At 36.7% G+C, this 26,626-nt stretch overlaps 1 protein-coding gene across 1 annotated transcript; it reads left to right on the top strand.

Moving 5' to 3' along the window:
* The first annotated feature begins 2,859 nt into the window (after nucleotides 1-2,859).
* Nucleotides 2,860-3,789, top strand: LOC114237019 (olfactory receptor 5K3-like). Its single transcript, XM_028165124.2, has one exon. It carries the CDS (start codon nucleotides 2,860-2,862, stop codon nucleotides 3,787-3,789), a length of 930 nt encoding a protein of 309 aa, XP_028020925.2.
* Nucleotides 3,790-26,626: the final 22,837 nt, after the last annotated feature.

The raw sequence follows: 26,626 nt of genomic DNA, 5'->3' as shown, positions 1-26,626 counted from the left end.
TGTAGAGAACAAATGTATGGATACCAAGGTGGGGAAATGGTGGGGGGTTGGGGGCTGGTGTGATGAATTGGGAGATTGGGATTGACATATATACACTAATATGTATAAAATAGATAATTAATAAGAACCTGCTGTATAAAAAAATAAATTAAATAAAATTTAAGTTAAAAAATGTACTCTTCAAAAATGTTAAGATCATAAAGGACAAGGAACAACTGAGGAATTGTTCCCAAATAAAGAAGAATTGAGACATGACAACTGAATGTAACTCATGGTCCTGGATTTTCTTAGCTTATAATGAATGTTATTAGTATAATTGTCAAAGTTAAGGCCATTTAGTATTGTATTGTATTGTTAAGGCCATTTAGTATTAATTTCCTGATTATGATACTTATATCATAGTTATAAAAGAGAATGTCCTTGTTTTTAGGAAATATACACTAAACTATTTAGGGATAGATAAATAGATAAAGCAAATGTGGCAATATATTAACATTTGAGGAGTCTGAAGAGAATAGAGGATTCTTTGTACTATTCTTGCAACTTTTATGTAAATCTGAAATTATTTCAAAATAAAAAGTTTAAAAAATATTCAATCATCTTTTATAAAACATATTAAAATCTCATAAACATGTTAATTCCTCCAGTAGGAGGTGAAACCAATCTGTCTCTTCTGCTCATTTTACATTTTACGCAAAGAATGAAAAGAATTGTAAAAATGAAGTCAGTTACCTAAGATCAGCAACATGATCTCAAATTACATTAGTGACTTTAATGAAGGTCTTTAACTTTTTCAGAGGTTATCTTTAATTAACATCAGGTAGTGTATGTCTTTGTGACCTAATCTCCCAATAGAAATACACTGAAGTCATTACAAGGAAATCCCTTTAGCATTTGATGGAAATTTTATATGTTCATTTTAAGGAAAATAATTATTGACACTGACCTATTAGTAGTCTCCCAGATATTTATTCTTTTAATCCCAACGTTTTAAAGACCAAGGTTTATATTCTGAAATTCTTTTAGACCTAATACCACAAAGCAAAAAACGAGGTGTTACAAAACACTTCTCAGTGTAATCTAGGTAAGAGGAATATTCTAAGAGGAATATTCTAGTTTACTTTTCCTTTTAATATTAACATCAATTAATTTTTATTTTTCTGAATTATTAAGCATTTTTTGTTGTTATTAGATTTCAACTATTTAGTTATCATTCTAGCTATTCTCAAAACTGAAGACTATGAGAAACTAGGATGCTGACCTAGTTTATGCTGACCTCTCTGATTATAAGGTAGAACTTCAAAATATACAGGTAAGGACAGAATGTAATTCTGTTATATAATTCAGGTATGCACATAGAAAGTTATTTGTATCAACTGAATAATAAAGTGGCATATGTTTAATATTTTAAAACAAAAAGTAAATAAAACTTTTAGCCAGTGCCGGTGTTTTGAAACTGAAATAAACCATTTTGACCAAAGAATTTATATGATTAGACACGCAGTCAATATGTCTTGTAGGTCACTAAATAATAGTAGAAAGTAGCCTTTTAAAGGAAAACAAAATTTCTTCTCACAAATCATATTAAGATTTAAAGAATTTTCTCTATTTCTAAGTGTTAGAAAACTAAAGTATAAAGGCATGGCTTACTTTTATTTATTAACTTTTAATGTACTGTGACATACTTCAGAAAATCTTACATAATTTTCTTAGGAAACAGAAAAATAGTAGATACATTAATTCAGGTAAAAGAAAGATACACAGATTTTTTTTGAAACAATGAATTTTGAATGATGTCTTTTGTAAACTGTTCTTCAAAATTAAATCTCAATTTGCAGATACAAAATAATTCACTAAGTATCACTGGTAGATACTGAAAACAGGTTCACCCATCCCAGGTCACTGAACTGGAGGTAGGACTGGAATCAATCATGTTTTTAATCCCATAGCACTGTACAGCTGTTATAAGAAGTATAGTCACAGAAAACCTCAAAATACCTACAGTATAAAAGGGAAATTGTGCATGCACATATGAAAAAAAAGCAATGTTAGATTATACACAAGCAATTCTAGATTGCATTGGGTATATAAGACGCTCTTGATGTTTCAAAAAATGGAGATTGGTGTAGTCTGGGGCACTGAGTAAACGATATTAGTATCATTATATAAAAACTATGCTTTACATAAAAGAGGAAAGGATTTAGATATCTGGCCGCATTCAGAGAATAATGGATTTAGCATGACACAGGGAAAATGGATGAAAGAGATGATAATCTATAGGTATTTATTTTCTTAGCTTTCTAAGGTAATTTTCTTTAAAGATGAACAGTCCCCTCCTTCATCCTTAGTGATTTTCATGCAATTCCTAAGATATAAATTTAACATATCTGTGTACACTATTCAAATATTCACTCTATGGAGAGAGTACATGAAAAATATTTGCTCAATTTAAAAATATATATATCTACATGAAAAGTGGCTTGATATATATTTTAAGGAACTCTGATATAAAAACTGACACACATTAGTTGGGAACACTGAATCAAATATGGATGGCCTAGATATGTAGAGTATTCTTCATAAATTCATAAAGACAAGGCTTTTCCACTATAAGCATCCTCCTTAGAATTACCAAAATGTTCTTGGGAATCCTGAGTTTCAGAGTCAAGATCTTAAAAGCTGGCATTACAGAGAAATGAATGTCCCCTACAGGTATGTGTTCCTATCCCAGAGGAAATAGGGGAAGCTTGAAGAAGAGCTCCACTCCTTGTAAAAAGAAAAATTTTAAAGGAAAATTATACACACTCTAATTTCAAATCTTATATCTCCACAATTTCTGTGTCAACAGAGAAGTTGGATATGATTGAGGATAACCACTCCTTGACAACTGAATTTATCCTCATAGGATTTACAGATCACCCAGAGCTGAAGACCTTTCTGTTTCTGATGTTCCTTGCCATCTATCTCATCACCATGGTGGGGAATCTTGGCCTGGTGGCACTGATAGTTTCAGAGCGTCGTCTTCACACACCAATGTACATCTTTCTGGGTAATCTCGCTCTGATGGATTCCTGTTGTTCCAGTGCCATTACCCCCAAGATGCTAGAGAACTTCTTTTCTAAAGATAGAATGATTTCCCTCTACGAATGCATGGCACAATCTTATTTTCTCTGCCTTGCTGAAACTGCAGATTGCTTTCTCCTAGGAGCAATGGCCTATGATCGCTATGTGGCCATCTGCAACCCACTGCAGTACCACACCATGATGTCAAAGAAACTCTGCATTCAGATGATCACAGGGGCCTACATAGCTGGAAACCTGCATGCCACGATTCAAATAGGGTTTCTGTTCAGATTAACTTTCTGTGGATCTCATCAAATCAAACACTTTTTTTGTGATGTCCTTCCATTATACAGGCTCTCCTGTGTGGATACTTATATCAATGAATTGTTGCTGTTTATCTTTGCAGGGTCAGTTTTAATCTTCACTATTACTATAGTAATAATCTCTTACCTTTTCATACTTTTCACAATTTTCAAGATGAAATCCAAAGAGGGAAAAGGCAAAGCCTTATCTACTTGTGCATCCCACTTTCTCTCTGTCTCATTATTCTATGGTTCTCTTCTTTTCATGTATGTTCTACCAAAGTCAGGTAATGAAGAAGATAAAGATATACCTGTTGCCATTTTTTATACTCTAGTGATTCCCTTATTAAACCCTTTTATTTATAGTCTAAGAAATAAGGAAGTAATAAATGTTGTGAAAAAAATTATGAAGAAGACTTCATAACATTATGAAACAAATTATCATCCCATATAGACAACTGATTTTAATGTCATTAAACCTTTTTCAAAATGAAGGAATACTGAGAAAATAGAAAATGGCCATATCATATATAACATTAAATTACTAAAACATGATGATATGTCAGTCAAATAAACAAGTTCAAAAGAAGAGAGTATGGTAAAATGCGTTCCAAAATCTAAGCTATTTGGTTCCATCAGGAATGAACTAAATAATTACCCTTGAGGTCACAATTATGTCAGGGTGTAATACACTAGTAACTATGTTTCAGACTATAATGTTACAATTTTCAACAAATTCAACAAATGCTAGGAATTGAAGTCAATACATATAAAGGTCTACTCCATTTAATATTTTTGGCAAATTTCTGGAATGCCAAGGCATAATCTTACAACTCCCCCATATCCCAAGTTCTCAAATATTAGTCTTCTCTTAAGCAACACCATGTGACAGTAGTAAACTATTTCATCGGATTCTCAATTTTGAGTTTGTTCAACAGATTATGTTTGAACATGAAATCACACAGAATATATATTCACTAATCAACATTTTCCTCTTTAGTATTAGTCAATTTTCTCTCAAGTTCTCTGAAATACAGTATCTGTACATTTGTGATTTATAAATATGTACTTGAAGGTGGTGCTATTTATATTGACATCACTATGGATTTGATATTTTCATATAGCTTGATTGGTTGGCCATCATATATGACAGTGCAATACCTGAATATATTCTTAAATAAAGGTTTTTCTCTCTGATATTACTACTTTTCTTGCTTGTTATCAGGAATACCACCAACTTGGACTATTTACAAGGTAAATTACTGATATATGCATAGCATTAACAAAAAGCTGCAGGTCCTGATGAAGCAAAAATGAGGCAAAAAATAGTAAAAATTTAAATATCTAAACAATAATATTTATGGATCCTTACATGTGCAAATATGGAAGGAAAAATAATTTACTAAGAACCTACTCTCTGTTTGGTGCTAAGTTAGACCTTTCATATATATTACCTACCAATTTATTAGATGTGATTTTTCAAGCTTTTCATCAGTGAAAATCTTATACTTTGAAATATTAAGGAGCTTGCCCAAGTTCATCCTGGTCATAGGATTCAGCTAGAATTTGAATCAGTACTACCTTTTCCCCACATGCTTGGGAGTTCAGAAAGTGGAGATCCTTGTAGCCTAGGGTATTTAGCTCTTAAGTTGCATCAGAAGTAAAATGTGCCTTAAAAATGGGGGGAAATGATATTTGGAGGAAAACAGGAATGGTTACAACCAGAGTCAATGTTTATGGAAAGGAGTGTGGCACTGGAAGTGGGGGATGCGGAAGCTGAACCATGGAACAGAGTCAGAAATTAGACAAAACTGTTGGGGAGAGCTGCTGGTGAATGTGGGGAAAAGAGGGGAAGTGGGTCAGGTTACTGTCTCTTAAATGCCACTCTAAGGAACCTGAATTTATCTTAGAGCCATTAGACACTGAAGCCTCCTTGGAGCAGAGTAATATGATTGTACATTTCAGAAACCTGATCTTGCAACTGATTGGAAAGAGCCCTAAAGCAAGAAGACTAACTTCAATAATACATATATTAGATGAGGAGAACGGAAACTGGAGAATACTCTAAAAGGAGAAGAGTGTACAGATAAGGGGAACATTAAAAAAAAAACAGTAAATTGTAACTGTTGGATAATAAAGTGAAGGCCTATCTTCTTCCTGTGATATCAAACATGATATAACTGATATCATATCACCAGTACTTAATAAGGTACCTAACACATTTGGCCATTCAATAAACATTTCCTTCAGTATGTTCTAATATAATTATGTAAATAAATATGTACTAGGCTTATTATTTTTATTTTTGAATGAATTAATAAATTGTAACTTCTTGGTTTAAATTTCTAATATTGTAAATATGGATAGGTATAATCCACATAAACAAAGCTCTTTATAGTCATAAGACACATTATAAGCAAAAAGGAATCTAGATACCAAAAATTTTGAGGAGCTCTGAATTGGAGGGATGCTCTACGTCCTATATTCACTATCTATTATAATAGAGCTTTTTACTTTTCAGACTTGCATGCCTTGACTTAGTTTCCCTTTTCTAAGGATACCATGATCTTTTTAAAATGTATTTCTGGACCACCCACCCCAACCCTTAGCAACACTGAATACCAGAGGTTTGTTACGGGAAGAACATGTGACTTATTTGGGGCCAATGAGACAAAACAATTGGTTTTCTAAAAGATTCTGGAAAATATGTATCATTTATTTGAAAAGACGTCCACAAAATAGGCAGTGTTTCTCCCCCTGAATGTCATGGTGTGTGGATATTGTATCTGGCACAGTCTACGTCCATTTTGCCATCAAGAGGGAAACCAGCCCAGAGATGAAGTCAATACACAATGGAGGGCATAGGTGAGGAAATCATGGAGAAACAGGCCCAGAGTCACTGGAATAAACTATTCATCTGGTTTTATAATCCAACAGATCTTCTTTCTTCTTTTTTCTTTTCTTATTTTTTGGCACTGCCGCATGGCATGCAGGACCTTAGTTCCCCAATCAGGGGTGGAACCCGCACCCCCTGCAGTGGAAGGGCGCAGTTTTAACCACTGGACCCCCAGGGAAGTCCCAGATCGTCTTACTTTTAACCTTGTTTGGTAGAGATGCATTATATGTAACTGAATAAATGTTAATTGGCACATTCATGTCTCTTGACTTACCTCTTACTATTATAGTCTATTTAAAAATAATCCTCAGATATTATTTAGCTTACAAATTACTTTTCATCAGTACCCAATCAGCTACTCATCACATCTATTGTCTTTTACCTTCATTACACCATTTTAATTTCATACTCCACATAAAAAATATTAAGGACAGAGATGTTCCATAATTTATCCACAGAAATACTAAGGTGGAGCTTAGGAATCAAACCCAGGCTATCTAGCTCCAGAATCCATGTTCTTAGCCACTAAGTCATATTATACATAGCATAAAGAAGTAAAAATAGCAGGAGAGGAAAACTTCAAAGAAGCTAAGCTGTCTAGTGGGCAGGGAAATAGGGCAGAGATTCAAGAATGATGTAGATCAATGACATTTTTCTGCCAAATTTGTTTTGTAAAATTTCAAACATAATGAAGTTAAGAGAATGCCCATAGATATTTTTAAGTCAAAATTAAATAATTGTAACATTTTACATTTGACTGGTAAGCTATCTCCAAATGTGTATGTATACATACATTTAATGTGTGTGTGTATGATGACATTATGAAGTTTACCCATAAACACTTCACCATACATCTGAAAAGAATATAGACATTTCCTATTTATGATAATATCATTCTAATCCCTAAGTAATTTAACAACACCAAGTATGAAGTTCACATTTGAACTTTTTCCAATTTTCCCCAAACTGTCCTCTACAGTGATTTAATTTTTTTAATAAGAATTCAATGAAAGGTCATCATTTTTTTTTAAATTTTTAATTTCTATACAATTTTTAAAGGTTACACTCCACTTCCAGTTATTACAAATATTGGTTATGTTCCCCATGTTATACAGTACATCCTGGTAGCCTATCTTACACCCAATAGTTTGTACCTCCCACTCCCCCACCCCTATACTACTCATCCCTCACCTCTCCACTGGTAACCACTATTTTGTTCTCTATACCTGTGAGTCTGCTTCCTTTTTGTCATATTCACTAGTTCGTTGTATTTTTTAGAGTCCACATTATAAGTGATATCATACAGTATTTGTCTTTGTCTGACTTATTTCACTTAGCATAATGCCCTCCAAAGCCATCCATAATGCAGCAAATGGCAAAATTTCATTCTTTTTTATGGCTCAGTAGTATCCAATTGTATATATATGACCACATCTTCTTTATTCATTCATATGTTGATGGAAACTTAGGTTGTTTCCATGTCTTGGCAATTATATATAACACTGCTATAAACACGGGCGTGCATGTATCTTTTTGAATTAATGTTTTTGTTTTTTCCAGATATATAACCCAGAAGTGGAATGGCTGGGTTATATGGTAGTTCTATTTTTAGTTTTTTGAGAAATGTCCTTACTGTGTTCCATAGTGGCTGCATCAATTTATCGATACATTCCTACCAAAAGTGCACACGGATTCCCTTTTCTCCACATCCTCACCAACATTTGTTATTTGTGTTGTTTTTGATAATAGCCATTCATATCAATGTGAGGTGATGACTCATTGTAGTTTTGATTTGCATTTCCCTGACTATTAGTGATGTTGAGCATCTTTTCACGTGCATGTTGGCCATCTGCATTTCCTCTTTGGAAAACGTCTATTCAGATTTTCTGCTTATTTTTTTATTGGGTTGTTTGTTTTTTTGATGTTGAGTGGTATGAGATGTTTATATATGTTGGATATTAATCCCTTATCAGTCATATCATTTGCAAATATGTTCTCCCATTCAGTAGGTTGTCTTTTTGTTTTGTCCATGATTTCCTTTCCTTTGCAAAATCTTTTAATTAGGTCCCATTTGTTTAATTTTGCCTTTTTCCCTTTGCTTTAGGGGTTGAATCCAAAAAAAAATTGCTGCAATTTATGGCAAAGAGGGTTCTACCTATGTTTTCCTATAGTATGTGGTCTTACATTTAGGTCTTTGAGTTTATTTTTATATATTATGTCAAAGAATGTTCAAATTTCATTCTTTTACATGCAGCTATCCAGTTTTCCCAACCTCACTTCTGGAAGAGAATGTCTTTTCTCCATTGTATATTTTTGCCTCTTTTGTCATAGATTAATTGACCATAAGTGAGTGGGTTTATTTATGGGCTTTCTACTCTGTTTCATTATTCTATGTGTCTGTTTTTAGGCAGGAATTTTGATTACTGTATCCTTGTAGTATACTCTGAAGACAGGCAGCATGATTCCTCAAGTTCAGTTCTTTTTCAAGATTGTTTTGGCTATTCTGGGCCTTTCATGTTTCCATACAAATTTTAAATATTTTGTTCTAGTTTTGTGAAAAATGCCACTGGCATTTTGATGGGGATTGCATTGAATCTGTAGATTCCCTTGGTTATTATGCTCATCTTAACAATATTAATTCTTCCAATAAAGGAACACAGTATATCTTTCAATCTGTTTACATTGTCTTCTGCGTATTTTATCAGGTCTCATAGTTTTCCAAGTACAGGACCTTTACTTCCTTAGGTAGGTTTATTCCTAGGTATTTTGTTCTTTTTGATGTGATGGTAAATGGGATCATTTCCTTGATTTCTCTCTGACACTTCATTGTTACTGTACAGAAATGCAACAGATTTCTGTATATGAATTTTTTATCCTGCAACTCTACCAAATTAATTGATGAACTCTAGTACTTTTCTGGCAGCGTTTTTAGGATTTTCTATATATTGATATAGTATCACATCATCTGCCAAAAGTGACAATTTTACTTCTTCCTTTCCAATTTGGATGTCTTTATTTCTTTTCCTTCTCTGATTGATGTGGCTAGGACTTCCAAAACTATGTTAAATAGAAGTGGTAGGAGTGGGCATCCTTGTCTCTTTCTGGATATTAGAGGAAATGCTTTCAGCTTTTCACCATTGAGTATGATGTTAGCTGTGGATTTCTCATATACAGGTTTTATTATGTTCTGGAGAGTTTTTATCATAAGTGTACATTGAATTCTATCAAAAGCTTTTTCTATATATATTTTGAGATGATTATATAATTTTTATTCATCAGTTTGTTAATGTGATGTCTCACATTGATTGATTTGCGGGTATTGAACCATTCTTGCATCCCTTAGATAAATCCCAGTTGATCATGGTGTATGATTCTTTTAATGTATTGCTGGATTCAGTTTGCTAAGATTTTGTTGAGGATTTTTTCATCCATGTTCATCAGTGATAATGGCCTGTAATTTTCTTTTTTTGTGATATCTCTGTCTGGTTTTGGTATCAGGGTGATGCTGACCTCATAGAATGAGTTCAGAAGTGCTCTTTCACCTGCAATTTTTTGAAACGGTTCCAAAGTATAGTTGATAACTCTTCTCTAAATGTATGGTAGAATTCACCTGTGAAGCCATCTTGTCCTAGACATTATTTTTGTCAGGAGTTTTTCAATTACTGATTCAATTTCATTACTGGTATTTGGTCTGTTTATGTTTTCTATTTCTTCCTGGTTCAGTTTGGGGAGATTGTACCTTTCTAAGAATTTGTCCATTTCCTCCAAAATGTCCCTTTTATTGGCACATACTTGTTCACAGTAGTCTCTTAAGATACTATGTATTTCTGTGGTGTCAGTTGTAACTTCTCCTTTTTCATTTCTAATTTTACTGACTTGGGCCCTCTCTGTTTTTTTTTCTGATGAGTTTGGCTAAAGGTTCATCAATTTTGTTTATCTTTTCAATGAACCAGATCTTAGTTTCACTGATCTTTCCTATTGTTTTTTAATCTCCATTTTATGTATTTTTTATGATTTTTATGATTTCTTCCTTCTACTATCTTTGGGGTTTTTTCTTCTTTTTCTAGTTCCTTTAGGTATAGGTTTACATTGTTTGTGACTTTTCTTCTTTCTTAAGTTAAGCTTGTATTGCTATAAACTTCCCTCTTATAACTGCTTTTGCTGCATCCCATAGGATTTGGAATGTCATGTTTTAGTTCTCATTTGTCTCTAGGTATTTTTCAATTTCCGTCTTTGATTTCTTCAGTGATCCTTTGGTTGTTTAGTAGCATATTGTTTAGCCTCCACATGTTTGTGGTTTTTTTGCAGTTTTTTTTCTTGTAGTTGATTTCTAATTTCATAGTATTGTGGTTGGAAAAGATGCTTGGTGTGATTTCAATTTTCTTAAATTTACTGAGGCTTGTTTTGTGGCCTAGCATGTGATCTATCCTGGAGAATATTCCACGTGCACATGAAAAAAATGTGTATTCTGCTACGGTTGGATAGAATGCTTTATATATATCAATAAAGTCCATCTAGTCTAACGCGTCACTTAAAGGCAATGTTTCCTTATTGACTTTCTGTCTGGATAATCTGTCCATCTATAAGTAGGGTGTTAAATTCCCCTACTATTATTGTGTTACTGTCTCCTTCTCCTATTATGTCTGTTAATATTTGCCTCGTATATTGAGATGCTCCTACGTTGAGTGCATATATATTTACAATTGTTATATCTTCTTCTTGGGTTGATCAATCACTTGATCATTATGTAGTGTCCTTCCTTGTCTCTTGTAACAGTCTTCATATTAAAGTATATTTTGTCTGATATAAGTATTGCTACACCTGCTTTCTTTTGATTTCCATTTGCATGTAATATCTTTTCCCATCCCCTCACTTTCAGTCTGTGTGTGTCTCTAGATCTAAAGTGAGTCTTCTACAGACAGCATACATACCGGTCTTGTTTTGTATCCATTCAGTCACTCTATGTCTTTTGGTTGGGGCATTTATTCCATTTCCATTTAAGGTAATTATTGATATGTATGTTCTTATTGCCATTTTGATCATTGTTTTGGGTTTATTCTTATAGGTCTTTTTTTTCCCTTTCTTTTTCTTTTCTTCTTTTGTGATTTGATGACTATCTTTAGTGTTATGTTTAGATTCCATTTTCTTTTTTGTGTGTATATCTATTATAGTTTTTTTTTTTGGTTACCATGAGGGGTGTGTGTGTGTGTGTGTGTGTGTGTGTGTGTGTGTGTGTGTGTATGTGTATATATATGATTATTTTAGTTTACTGATCTCTAAACTTCAAACGCATTTTTAAAAACCTGCATTTGTACTCTACTCCCCTCATGATTACTATTTTTGATATCATATTTTACATTTAATTGTTTTATGTATCCCTTAACTGCTTATTGTAGATATAGATGATTTGTATTACTTTGTTTTCCACCTCCTTACTAGATTTGTGTGTGGATGATTTCCTATCATTACTGTATGTTTGCCTTTACCAGTGAGCTTTTTCATTTTATAATGGTCTTGTTTTTAGTTCCACCCTTTTGTTTTTCTCCTAGAAAACTTCTTGCAGGATTTGTAGTAAAGCTTATTTGGTGATGCCAAATTCTTTTAGCTTTTGCTTGTCTGTGAAGCTTTTGAGTTCTCCATCAAATCTGAACAGGGGCCTTGCTGTGTAGAGTATTCTTGGTTGTAGGCTTCCCCCTTTTATCACTTTAAATATTGATATATTATGCCACTTGCTTCTAACATACAGAGTTTCTGTTAAAAAAATAAGCTGATAGCCTTATGAGAATTCCCTTGTATGATATTTGTTGCTTTTCCCTCGCTGCTTTTAATATTCTCTCTTTAACTTTTGTCATTTTATTCACAGTGTGTCCTGGTGTGTTCCTCTTTGGGATCATCCTGTATTGGAATCTTGGTGCTTCCTGAATTTGGGTGACAGTTTCCTTTCCCAGGTTAGGGAAGTTTTCAGCTATTATGTTTTCAAATACATTTTCAGCCCCTTTCTCTCTCTCTTCTTCTGGGACCCCTATAATGTGAATGTTAGTGTACTTGGTGTTGTGTCAGAGGTCTCTTAAACTGTCTTCATTTCCTTTCATTCTTTTTTCTTTTTTTCTGTTCAGTGCCAATGACTTCCACTACTCTGTCTTCCAACACACTGATCTGTTCCTCTGTATCATTTAATCTACTATTGATTCTTTCTAGTGTATTTTTCATTTCAGTTATTGTACTCTTCACCTCTGTTTGGTTGTTCTCTATATTTTCTAACTCTTTGTTAAATACTTCTAACTTCTCACTCTATGCATCCATTCTTCTCACAAGTTCTTTGATCCACTTTAGGATCATTACTCTGAACTCTTTCTCATCTCCTGATTGCCCATCTCCACCTCACTTAGTTCTTCTCCTGGTGCTTAATCTTGTTCCTTTTTCTTGAACAGTTTCCTCTGCCACCTCATTTTGTCTAAGGTACTATTTGTATTTTTAAGTATATTGTAAGTTAGTTATGTATCTCAACCTTGGAGCAGTGGCCTTCTGTTGGAGATGACCTATATATCCAAGCAGCACACTCCCCTTTTGTCATCCAAGCTATATGCTCTGGGGGTTCCCCCTAAGAGGGCTGTATGGATCCTTCTGCTGTGGCGGGCTGACTATGTGGGCAGTCTGGTAGGCTTTGTTGGCCCTTAACCCAGTTGGTTGCCAGGCCCTGCCTTGTGTGGATGTTGATGTCTGCTGGTTAGCTGGGCTTGGTCAACAGTGGCTGACTGCAGAACCCCAGGGGACCTCAGGGTTAATGTTAGCTCAGTGGTGAGCTCAGTCAGGGTCCAGAACTTTAGAGGGCTATTGCCCACCCACTTGAGGGAGAAGCCAGGCCCTCAGCTTAGTGCTGAACTACTGGCAGGTAGAGCCGTGTCCTGCAGTTTGGCTGCAGGGCCCAGGGATCCCAGAGCTGGTGTCATATCACAGGTAGAGGTGGGGCTGTTTCCTAACACAGTTGGGTATGGTGTCTGAGGTGTCCTGAAACTTGTGTTTGCCTGCTAGTGGGCAGGGCCAGGGCCCCAATGCTCCAGGGTATGGTCTGGCCTGCTGTGGGTGAGCTGGGTCTGCAGGCTATGGGTTTGTGGTTTTCTTGTGTATGGTGTCTGCCCCCTGATTGGTGAGGCTGGTCTAGAGGCTAGAGCAGGATTCTTGGAGGGAAGAGCCTGTGCCTGCCTGATGGTGGGTGGAGCTGGGTCTTAGCCCTCTGGTCGGCAGGGACTTTTCTAGAGGCATGTCTAGAGATGGCTGTGTACTCTGGAAGTCTTCAGGCAGCCTGTCAGTGGTGGGTGGGGATGTGTCCCCCCCCAGTTAGTTGTTCGGCCTGAGACTTCCCAGCACTGGTGCCTAAAGGTTGTTGGGTGGGTCATGTCCTGGTGCTAATGAGCTAGAGGGAGGATCCAATGATGGCACCAGTGTCCACATGGTAGGAAGTTCCCAAATATGGCTGATGCCAGTGTCTGTGTCCCCAAGGTGAGCCACAGCTGTCCCCTGCCTCTCCAGGAGACTCTCCAAGACCAGCAGGTATGTCTGACCCAGGCTTCTATCAAATTACTGCTTTTGCTTTGGGTCCTGGTGAATATCAGATTTTGTGTGCACCCTTTAAGAGTGACGACTCTATTTCCTCTAGTCCTAGGGGACTCCTGAAATTAAGTCCCAATGGCCTTCAAACCCAAATACTCTGGGGGTTCATCTTCCCAGTGCAGGAAGCCCATGCTGGGGAGGCCAACATGGGGCTCAGAACTCTCACTCCTGTGGGAAAACCTCTGCAGTACAATTATTCTCCAGTTTGTGGGTCACCCACCCGGGGTTTGGGACTTGATTATATCATGAGTCTGCCCCTCTTAACCATATCATTGTGGTTTCTTCCTTATCTCCTTAGTTCTGGAAGATCTTCTCTGGTAAGTTTCAGTCTTCTACATCAATGATTGTTCTGTAGATACTTGTGATTTTTTGTGTGCTTATGAGAAGAGGTGAGCTTAGGGTCTTTCTACTCCCCCATCTTGGCCCATCCTCTGTTTCTGGAGATCAGAAGTACAAAATGGGTCTCAATGAACTCCTTTTGTTGGTTCAGAGGAGAATCTGTTTCCCTACTGCCCACATTTTCTGTCTTGTGACTCCTTCCCCTAACCTCAAAGCCAAAAATGGTAACTTGAGTCTTTTTTGAACAGCATTATTTTGGTACTCTGTTTCATTTTCTGTACACTAAGAAAAAGTATTAGAAAGAGAAACCAAGAAAACAATCCCATTTACAATCGCATCAAAAAGAATAAAATAGAACAGTCAGCTCTACCCACCACCAGAGCCTCCCATCAAGCCTCTTAGATAGCCTCAACCACCAGAGGGCAGACAACAGAAGCAAGAAAAACTATAATCCTGCAGCCTGTGGTCCAAAAACCACAGTTACAGAAAGACAGAGAAGATGAAAAGGCAGAGGGCTATGTACCAGATGAAGGAACAAGAAAAAACCCCAGAAAAACAACTAAATGAAGTGGAGATAGGCAACCTTCCAGAAAAAGAATTCAGAATAATGATAGTGAAGATGATCCAGGACCTCGGAATAAGAATGGAGGCAAAGATTGAGAAGATGCAAGAAATGATTAACAAAGACCTAGAAGAATTAAAGAACAAACAAACAGAGATGACCAATACAATAACTGAAATGAAAACTACACTAGAAGGAATCAATAGCAGAATAACTGAGGCAGAAGAACGGATAAGTGACCTGGAAGACAGAATGGTGGAATTCACTGCTGCAGAACAGACTAAAGAAAAAAGAATGAAAAGAAATGAAGACAGCCTAAGAGACCTCTGGGACAACATTAAACGCAACAACATTCGCATTATAGGGGTCCCAGAAGGAGAAGAGAGAGAGAAAGGACCAGAGAAAATATTTGAAGAGATTATAGTCGAAAACTTCCCTAACATGGGAAAGGAAATAGCCACCCAAGTCCAGGAAGTGCAGAGAGTCCCATACAGAATAAACCCAAGGAGAAACACGCCGAGACACATAGTAATCAAAGTGGCAAAAATTAAAGACAAAGAAAAATTACTGAAAGCAGCAAGGGAAAAACGACAAATAACATACAAGGGAACTCCCATAAGGTTAACAGCTGATTTCTCAGCAGAAACTCTGCAAGCCAGAAGGGAGTGGCATGATATACTTAAAGTGATGAAAGGGAAGAACCTACAACCAAGATTACTCTACCCGGCAAGGATCTCATTCAGATTCGATGGAGAAATCAAAAGCTTTACAGACAAGCAAAAGCTAAGAGAATTCAGCACCACCAAACCAGCTCTACAACAAATGCTAAAGGAACTTCTCTAAGTGGGAAACACAAGAGAAGAAAAGGACCTACAAAAACAAACCCAAAACAATTAAGAAAATGGTCATAGGAACATACATATCGATAATTACCTTAAATGTGAATGGATTAAATGCCCCAACCAAAAGACATAGACTGGCTGAATGGATACAAAAACAAGACCCATATATATGCTGTCTACAAGAGACCCACTTCAGACCTAGGGACACATACAGACTGAAAGTGAGGGGATGGAAAAAGATATTCCATGCAAATGGAAATCAAAAGAAAGCTGGAGTAGCTATACTCATATCAGATAAAATAGACTTTAAAATAAAGAATGTTACAAGAGACAAGGAAGGACACTACATAATGATCCAGGGATCAATCCAAGAAGAAGATATAACAATTATAAATATATATGCACCCAACATAGGAGCACCTCAATACATAAGGCAACTGCTAACAGCTATAAAAGAGGAAATCGACAGTAACACAATAATAGTGGGGGACTTTAACACCTCACTTACACCAATGGACAGATCATCCAAAATGAAAATAAATAAGGAAACACAAGCTTTAAATGACACAATAGACCAGATAGATTTAATTGATATATATAGGACATTCCATCCAAAAACGGCAGATTACACGTTCTTCTCAAGTGCGCACGGAACATTCTCCAGGATAGATCACATCTTGGGTCACAAATCAAGCCTCAGTAAATTTAAGAAAATTGAAATCATATCAAGCATCTTTTCTGACCACAACGCTATGAGATTAGAAATGAATTACAGGGAAAAAAACGTAAAAAAGACAAACACATGGAGGCTAAACAATACGTTACTAAATAACCAAGAGATCACTGAAGAAATCAAACAGGAAATAAAAAAATACCTAGAGACAAATGACAATGAAAACACGACGACCCAAAACCTATGGGATGCAGCAAAAGTGGTTCTAAGAGGGAAGTTTATAGCTATACAAGCCTACCTAAAGAAACAAGAAAAATCTCAAGTAAACCATCTAACCTTACACCTAAAGAAACCAGAGAAAGAAGAACAAACAAAACCCAAAGTTAGCAGAAGGAAAGAAATCATAAAGATCAGAGCAGAAATAAATGAAATAGAAACAAAGAAAACAATAGCAAAGATCAATAAAACTAAAAGTTGGTTCTTTGAGAAGATAAACAAAATTGATAAGCCATTAGCCAGACTCATCAAGAAAAAGAGGGAGAGGACTCAAATCAATAAAATCAGAAACGAAAAAGGAGAAGTTACAACAGACACCGCAGAAATACAAAACATCCTAAGAGACTACTACAAGCAACTTTATGCCAATAAAATGGACAACCTGGAAGAAATGGACAAATTCTTAGAAAGGTATAAACTTCCAAGACTGAATAAGGAAGAAACAGAAAATATCAACAGACCAATCACAAGTAATGAAATTGAAACTGTGATTAAAAATCTTCCAACAAACAAAAGTCCAGGACCAGATGGCTTCACAGGTGAATTCTATCAAACATTTAGAGAAGAGCTAACACCCATCCTTCTCAAACTCTTCCAAAAAATTGCAGAAGAAGGAACACTCCCAAACTCATTCTATGAGGCCACCATCACCCTGATACCAAAACCAGACAAAGACACTACAAAAAAAGAAAATTACAGACCAATATCACTGATGAATATAGATGCAAAAATCCTCAACAAAATACTAGCAAACAGAATCCAACAACACATTAAAAGGATCATACACCACGATCAAGTGGGATTTATCCCAGGGATGCAAGGATTCTTCAATATACGCAAATCAATCAATGTGATACACCATATTAACAAATTGAAGAATAAAAACCATATGATCATCTCAATAGATGCAGAAAAAGCTTTTGACAAAATTCAACACCCATTTCTGATAAAAACTCTCCAGAAAGTGGGCATAGAGGGAACCTACCTCAACATAATAAAGGCCATATATGACAAACCCACAGCAAACATCATTCTCAATGGTGAAAAACTGAAAGCATTTCCTCTAAGATCAGGAACGAGACAAGGATGTCCACTCTCACCACTATTATTCAACATAGTTCTGGAAGTCCTAGCCACGGCAATCAGAGAAGAAAAAGAAATAAAAGGAATACAAATTGGAAAAGAAGAAGTAAAACTGTCACTGTTTGCGGATGACATGATACTATACATAGAGAATCCTAAAACTGCCACCAGAAAACTGCTAGAGCTAATTAATGAATATGGTAAAGTTGCAGGTTACAAAATTAATGCACAGAAATCTCTTGCATTCCTATACACTAATGATGAAAAATCTGAAAGAGAAATTATGGAAACACTCCCATTTACCATTGCAACAAAAAAAATAAAATACCTAGGAATAAACCTACCTAGGGAGACAAAAGACCTGTATGCAGAAAACTATAAGACACTGATGAAAGAAATTAAAGATGATACAAATAGATGGAGAGATATACCATGTTCTTGGATTGGAAGAATCAACATTGTGAAAATGAGTATACTACCCAAAGCAATCTACAGATTCAATGCAATCCCTATCAAATTACCAATGGCATTTTTTACGGAGCTAGAACAAATCATCTTAAAATTTGTATGGAGACACAAAAGACCCCGAATAGCCAAAGCAGTCTTGAGGCAAAAAAATGGAGCTGGAGGAATCAGACTCCCTGACTTCAGACTATACTACAAAGCTACAGTCATCAAGACAATATGGTACTGGCACAAAAACAGAAACATAGATCAATGGAACAAGATAGAAAGCCCAGAGATTAACCCACGCACCTATGGTCAACTAATCTATGACAAAGGAGGCAAAGATATACAATGGAGAAAAGACAGTCTCTTCAATAAGTGGTGCTGGGAAAACTGGACAGCTACATATAAAAGAATGAAATTAGAATACTCCCTAACACCATACACAAAAATAAACTCAAAATGGATTAGAGACCTAAATATGAGACTGGACACTATAAAACTCTTAGAGGAAAACATAGGAAGAACACTCTTTAACATAAATCACAGCAAGATCTTTTTTGATCCACCTCCTAGAGTAATGGAAATAAAAACAAAAATAAACAAGTGGGACCTAATGAAACTACAAAGCTTTTGCACAGCAAAGGAAACCATAAACAAGACAAAAAGACAACCCTCAGAATGGGAGAAAATATTTGCAAATGAAGCAACTGACAAAGGATTAATCTCCAAAATATATAAACAGGTCATTCAGCTCAATATCAAAGAAACAAACACCCCAATCCAAAAATGGGCAGAAGACCTAAATAGACATTTCTCCAAAGAAGACATACAGACGGCCACGAAGCACATGAAAAGATGCTCAACATCACTAATTATTAGAGAAATGCAAATCAAAACTACAATGAGGTATCACCTCACTCCTGTTAGAATGGGCATCATCAGAAAATCTACAAACAACAAATGCTGGAGAGGGTGTGGAGAAAAGGGAACCCTCTTGCACTGTTGGTGGGAATGTAAATTGATACAGCCACTATGGAGAACAATATGGAGGTTCCTTAAAAAACTAAAAATAGAATTACCATATGACCCAGCAATCCCACTACTGGGCATATACCCAGAGAAAACCATAATTCAAAAGGACACATGCACCCGAATGTTCATTGCAGCACTATTTACAATAGCCAGGTCATGGAAGCAACCTAAATGCCCATCAACAGACGAATGGATAAAGAAGTTGTGGTACATATATACAATGGAATATTACTCAGCCATAAAAAGGAACGAAATTGAGTCATTTGTTGAGACGTGGATGGATCTAGAGACTGTCATACAGAGTGAAGTAAGTCAGAAAGAGAAAAACAGATATCGTATATTAATGCATGTATGTGGAACCTAGAAAAATGGTACAGATGAGCCAGTTTGCAGGGCAGAAGTTGAGACACAGATGTAGAGAATGGACATATGGACACCAAGGGGGGAAAACTGCGGTGAGGTGGGGATGGTGGTGTGCTGAATTGGGCGATTGGGATTGACATGTATACACTGATGTGTATAAAACTGATGCCTAATAAGAACCTGCAGTATAAAAAATCAAACAAAACAACTAATACTAAACTTTCATTGGGTTATTTGTATGGAAATATGTTAATATAAATGTTTCAGACATTACATGAAATTTCTAAAAATCTTATATTTGTATTTGTATGGAAATATGTATGGAAATATGTTAATATAAATGTTTCAGACATTACATGAAATTTCTAAAAATCTTATATTTGTATTTGTATGGAAATATGTATGGAAATATGTTAATATAAATGTTTCAGACATTACAGGAAACTTCTAAAAATCTTATATGTTCTGGTGTAAGGTTATAAGTAATAATCCTAGTTATTACTTTAAAATGTATATCTCAGAAATAACTAATTTTCTTGTCAACTGCATTATTATGAACTTTCATCAAATCTTTAACCATGGTCATTTTTAAGTCTTCTGTCATTTACAGACAGTTCTGGGTGTACTCTGATGATTTTGCAAGTATGTTCCTATAAAAGGGTTTCATCTTCAAGAAATTCATGGAAAAGACTCTGACAAGTACAGGTTTCTGGTAACTGACTGTACTGCTGAACTGAATGAATAAGCATTTTCAGAACTCTAATGAAAAACTGATGAACTCATAAAAGTGCTAACAAAAGATCAAGATGAAAAAAAAATTAATTACATGGGACTGAGTGAACTGATGAGGATGAGTATAATTTTTGTGACTTTCTGTCTGAATTAAAAAAAAAAAATCCCACAAGGACTCAGAGGCAAAGAATATACAAATCAATTTTCACTGCAAAGTAAAGGAGCTGTTACAGTGGAGGATTACTGGACTGAATGTCAATATTATGACATAGTATGAGTGTGTTTCATGTTTGGTAATTGCAATCATTGTTGCTTTTGTTGTGGTCATCCATGTACAATGCTTGGTGTCAGTCTATTTATCTCTTGTAAAAATAAAATACAGTGTGTGTGTGTGGAAAAAAAAAAAAAGAATAAAATACCTAGGAATAAACCTACCTAAGGAGGTAAAAGACCTTTCCTCTGAAAACTATGAGACACTGATGGAAGAAATTGAAGAAAACACAAACGGGGGTGGAGGTGGTGGGATGAATTGGGAGATTGGGATTGACATACATACACTAATATGTATAAAATAGATAACTAATAAGAACCTGCTGTATAAAAATAAATAAATAAAATAAAATTCAAAAAGAAAGAAAAGAAAACGCAAACAGATGGCAAGATATACAATAGTCATTGAGTGGAAGAACTAATATTGTTAAAATGACCATACTACCCAAAGCAATCTACAGATTCAATGCAATCCCTTTCAAAATACCAATGGTGGGAACTTTCAAGATGACAGAGGAGTAAGACGTGGAGCTTACCTTCTCTCCACAGATACATCAAAAATACATCTACATGTGGAACAACTGTCACAGAACATTTACTGAATGCTGGCAGAAGACCTCAGACTTCCAAAAAGGCAAGAAAATCTCTGCGTAACTGGGTAGGGCAAAAAAAAAAAAAAGAGAGAGAAAAAGGAATCAGGACAGGACCTGCAACTCTGGGAGGGAGCTGTGAAGGAGGAAAAATTTCTGCACACTGGGAAACCCCCTCACTGATGGGGCCGTGGGAGGGGGGAGCTTCAGAGCCTCAGAGGAGCACAGAAACAGGTGTGTGGAGGACAAAGCAGAGAGAAGCCTGCATAGAGAGTCAGTGCTAACCAGCCTGAGATGCTTGTCTGCTAGCCAGCTGGGGCAGGTGGGGGCGGGGTGCTGAGGCTCCAGCTTTGGAGGTCAGACCCCAGGGAGAGGACTGGGGTTAGCTGCATGAAGACAGCCTGAGGGGGCTAGAGTGTAGTGCACCTCAGCTGAGGCAGTCCAGGAAGAAGCCTGGGCCCACCAGAGAGGCAAGGGACCATTGTTGGGGGGTGTGCAAGGAGAGGGATGGCCCCTCCATAGGAGCTTCTTTCTCTGTGTGCTCACAGGTGGCAGGGCACCACCTACATGACCTCCAGGGGCACACACGAGCCTCAGCTGCTTTCTCGGACCCCAGAGGCAGATACAGACTGCTACCACTGCCGTCGCTGCCACTGAGGGTCCTGTGAGAAAGAGCAGATCACTGCCCACACCTTCCCAGGAGACTGTGCGGCCCACCACAGCTGAGGTCCCGAGATCCACAGCCAACTTCCCTGTGAGACTGCACAGAAAACCCCAGGCTGTTGCAACTTCCTGCTGGCCTCTGCCACCACAGGCACTCCCCACAATCCCAATTGTGACTGCCATACTCCTCCTTCCTGGCCTGAGCGAGTAAGTGCTCCTCAATCAGCTGCTGCTTTCACCCCCTCTCGCCTGGGTGGGGAACAGACACCTGAGGGTGGGCCAAACACAGAGGTGGGGCCAAAACCAAAGCTGAGCCCTAGGGGCAGTGCAAATAAGAAGAGGAACAGAAATCTCTCTGTGCAGCCACAAGAGCCACAGATTAAATCCCCACAATTGGCTTGATAAACCTTGAATTTGTGGAATATCTGAATAGACAATGAGTATTCCCACAATTGAGACTGTTCTAGCTTTAACAATTGTGGACTTTGGGGGCAAGTACATGCGTACAAAGCAGGAGTTGGGCCAGTTCAGAGTCTGAGCTGACCCCATAGTTGGGCCAGAGACCTTCCTAGAGGTATTGGAGGACCTTCTGGGGAGGCAGGGATTGGCTGTAGCTCACTGAGGGGGCAAGGACACTGACAGCTGAGGCAACAGGAAAATATTATTATTAATATTATTTTTATTGTTTCATTTTGTTCTGTTGTTGTTTTTATTGTCTTTTAATTATTTTTATTTACTGTTTCTTTTCTCTTCATCTTTTTAATTTTTAATATATTTTTTTCTATTTTTATTTTACTTTTTTGTTGTGTTTTTTCCTTGTTTTGTGTTTTCCTTTGTTTTGTTTTGTTTCTATCTTTTAACTGTATTTTTCACTCTCCTAGTTTTACTTTAGTTTTTCATTGTTTTGTGTTTGTTCCGTTTGTTTTTTTCTTTCTTTTGTCCTGTTTTTTATCTTTTTTTTATCATACTTGTGTATTTGTTTTATGCTTTCTTTGCTTTTTTTTAGTTTGCTTTCTGCTTTTGATTTGTTTTTGTTAGTTTACTTATATTGTTTCATTGAATTTTAGAGTTCTTTTATTTGTTTGGTTGTTCTTTTCTGTTTTTTTCTTTTTTCTTTGTTTTTGTGTGTGTGTGTTTCTTTGTTTTGTTTGTTTGATTTTGCTTTTATCATTTGTCTAGGGGGTTTGTTTGTCTGTTTGTTTTCTCCCCCCCACACACACTTTTTTTTTTTCTTTTCTCTTCCACACCATGCAGCTTGCAGGATCTTGGTTCTCCAGCCAGGGGTCAAGTCTGAGCCTCTGGGGTAAGAGAACCAGACGCTGGACCACCAAAGAACTCCCAGCCCCAAGGAATATTAATCAGCGAGAGCTCTGCCAGAGGTCTCCATCTCAACTCCAAGACCCGGGTCCACCCAACTGTCTGCAAGCTCCAGTGCTAGACGCCTCATTTCAAACAACTAGCAAGACAGGAACACAATCCCACCCATCAGCAGACAGGTTGCCTAAAGACATACTAAGCTCACAGACACCCCAAAACACACCACCTGATGCGGTCCTGCCCATCAGAGGGACAAGACTCAGCTCCACCCACCAGAACACAGCCACCAGTCCCTCCCAACACGAAGGCTACACAAGCCCTTGGACCAAGCTCACCCACCAGGGGGCAGAAACCAGAAGCAAGGGAACTATGACACTGCAGCCTGAGGAAAGGAGACCTCAAACACAGTAAGTTAGACAAAATGAGAAGACAGAGAAATATGTTGCAGATTAGGGAACAGGCTAAAAACACACAAGACCAAACAAATGAAGAGGAAATAGGCAATCTACCTGAAAAAGAATTCAGAATAATGATAGTAAAGATGATCCAAGATCTTGGAAATAGAATGGAGGCATGGACTGAGAAAATACAAGAAATGTTTAACAAGGACCTAGAAGAAGTAAAGAGCAAACAGTGATGAACAACACAATAACTGAAATGAAAAATACACTAGAAGAAATCAATAGCAGAATAACTGAGGCAGAAGAACGGATAAGTGAGCTGGAAGATAGAATGGTGGAAATAACCACCACAAAGCAGAACAAAGAAAAAAGAATGAAAAGAAATGAGGACAGTCTCAGAGACAACTGGCACAACATTAAACAAACCAATATTCGAATTATAGGGGTCCCAGAAGAAGAACTCCTGCTCCCCGAATAGCCAAAGCAATCTTGAGAAAGAAAGATGGGGCTGAAGAATCAGGCTCCCTGACTTCAGACTATACTACAAAGCTACAATAACCAAGACAGTATGAAATGGCACAAAAACAGAAATATAGATCAATGGAACAGGATAGAAAGCCCAGAGATAAACCCTCACACCTATGGTCAACTAATCTATGACAAAGGAGGCAAGAATATACAATGGAGAAAAGACAGTCTCTTCAATAAATGATGCTGGGGAAACTGGACAGCTACATGTAAAACAGTGAAATTAAAATACTCCCTAACACCATACACAAAAATAAACTCAAAATGGATTAAAGATCTAAATGTAAGACCAGACACTATAAAACTCTTAGAGGAAAACATAGGAAGAACACTCTTTGACATAAATCACAGCCAGATATTTTTTGACCCACATCCTAGAGTAACGAAAATAAAAACAAAAATAAACAAATGGGACCTAATTAAACTTAAAAGCTTTTGTACAGCAAAGGAAACCATAAACAAGACAAAAAGACAACCCTCAAAATGGTAGAAAAAATATTTGCAAATGAAGCAACTGACAAGAGATTGATCTCCAAAGTATACAAACAGCTTATACAGCTCAATATTTAAGAAACAAATAACCCAATCAAAAAATAGGCAGAAGACCTAAACAGACATTTCTCCAAAGAAGACATACAGATGACCAAGAGGCACATGAAAAGATGCTCAACATCACTAATTATTAGAGAAATGCAAATCAAAACCACAAAGAGGTATCACCTCACACACTGGTCAGAATGGCTATCATCAAAACATCTACAAACATTAAATGCTGGAGAGGGTGTGGAGAAAAGGGAACCTTCTTACACTATTGGTGGGAATGTAAATTGATGCAGCCACTATGGAAAACAGTATGGAGGTTCTTTAAAAAACTAAAAATAGAACTACCATATGGCACAGCAATCCCACTACTGGGCATATACCCTGAGAAAACCATATTTCAAAAAGATACATGTACCCCAATGTTCATTGCAGCACTACTTACAATATCCAGGACATAGAAGCAAACTAAATGTCCATCAACAGGTAAATGGATAAAGATGTGGTACATATATACAATGGACTATTACTCAGCCATAAAAAGGAACGAAAGTGGGTCATTGTAGAGACATGGACGGACCTAAGGCCTGTCATACACAGTGAAGTAAGTCAGAAAAAGGAAAACAAATATCATATATTAACGCATGTATGTGGAATCTAGAAAAATGGTACAGATGAACCTATTTGCAAAGCAGAAATAGAGACACAGACATAGAGAAAAAATGAATGGACACGAAGGAGGGAAAGGGGGGAGTTGGTGAATTGGGAGATTGGGATTGACATATATACACTGCTATGTATAAAATATATAACTAATGAGAACCTACTGTACAGCACAGGGAATTCTACTCAAAGCTCTGTGGTGACCTAAATGGGAAGGAAATCCAAAAATGAGGGGATATATGTATACATATAGCTGATTCACTTCAATGTACAGCGGAAACTAACAAAACATTGTAAAGCAACTATACCACAATTTAAAAAAAAATACCAATGGCGTTTTTCACAGAACTAGAAAAAATAATTCTAAAATTTGATTGGAAACCCAAAAAACCCCAAATAGCTAAAACAATCTTCAGAAAGAACAAAAATAGAGGTATCACACTTCCTGACTTCAGACTACACTACAAAGCTACAGTCACCAATATAGTGTGGTACTGGCACAAAAACAGACACATAGATTAGTGGAACAGAATAGAGAACCCAGAAATGAACCCACACTTATCCAGGAAATTAATCTACAACAAAGTAGGCGAGAATATATAATGAGGAAAAGACATATTCTTCAATAAATAGTTTTGGAAAAACTGTACAGCTCCATGCAAAAGAATCAGATTGGATGACTTTCTCACACCAAGCACAAAAGTAAATTCAAAATGGATTAAAGAATTAAATGTAAGACCAGAAACCATAAAACTTCTGGAAGAAAACAGGCAGTATGCTCTTTGACATCGGTCTTTGTGGTATATTTTTGGATGTATCTCCTCAGGAAAGGGGAACAAAAGCAAAAATAAACAAGTGAGAGTACATCAAAATAAAAAGCTTTTGCACAGTGAAGGCAATTATTAATATAACAAAATATCCATTTACAGAATGGGAGAATATATTTGCAAACAATATATCTGATAAGTGGTTAATATCCAAAATATATAAAGAATTCATACAACTCAACATTAAAAAAACCCAATTAAAAATGGGCAGAAAGGAACTTCCCTGGTGGTGCAGTGGTTAAGAATCTGCCTGCCAATGAAGGGGACATGGGTTTGAGCCCTGGTCCGGGAAGATCCCACATGCTCTGGAGCAACTAAGCCTGTGCGCCACAACCACTGAGCCCACAAGCCACAACTCCTGAGCCTGTGTGCCACAACTACTGAAGCCCACATGCCTAGAGCCTGTGCTCTGTAACAAGAGAAGCCACTGCAATGAGAAGCACATGCACCATAATGAAGAGTAGCCCGCACTCGCCACAACTAGAAAAAGCCCACGAGCAGCAACGAAGACCCAACACAGCCAAAAATTAATTAATTAATTAATTCTTTTAAAATGGGGAGAAGATCTGAACTGACATTTTTCCAAAAAATTCATACACATGG

This window comes from Balaenoptera acutorostrata, chromosome 4, assembly GCF_949987535.1.
Source record: "Balaenoptera acutorostrata chromosome 4, mBalAcu1.1, whole genome shotgun sequence".
In the NCBI taxonomy this organism is placed as follows: domain Eukaryota; kingdom Metazoa; phylum Chordata; class Mammalia; order Artiodactyla; family Balaenopteridae; genus Balaenoptera; species Balaenoptera acutorostrata.
This window is presented reverse-complemented; position numbering and strand designations above follow the sequence as displayed.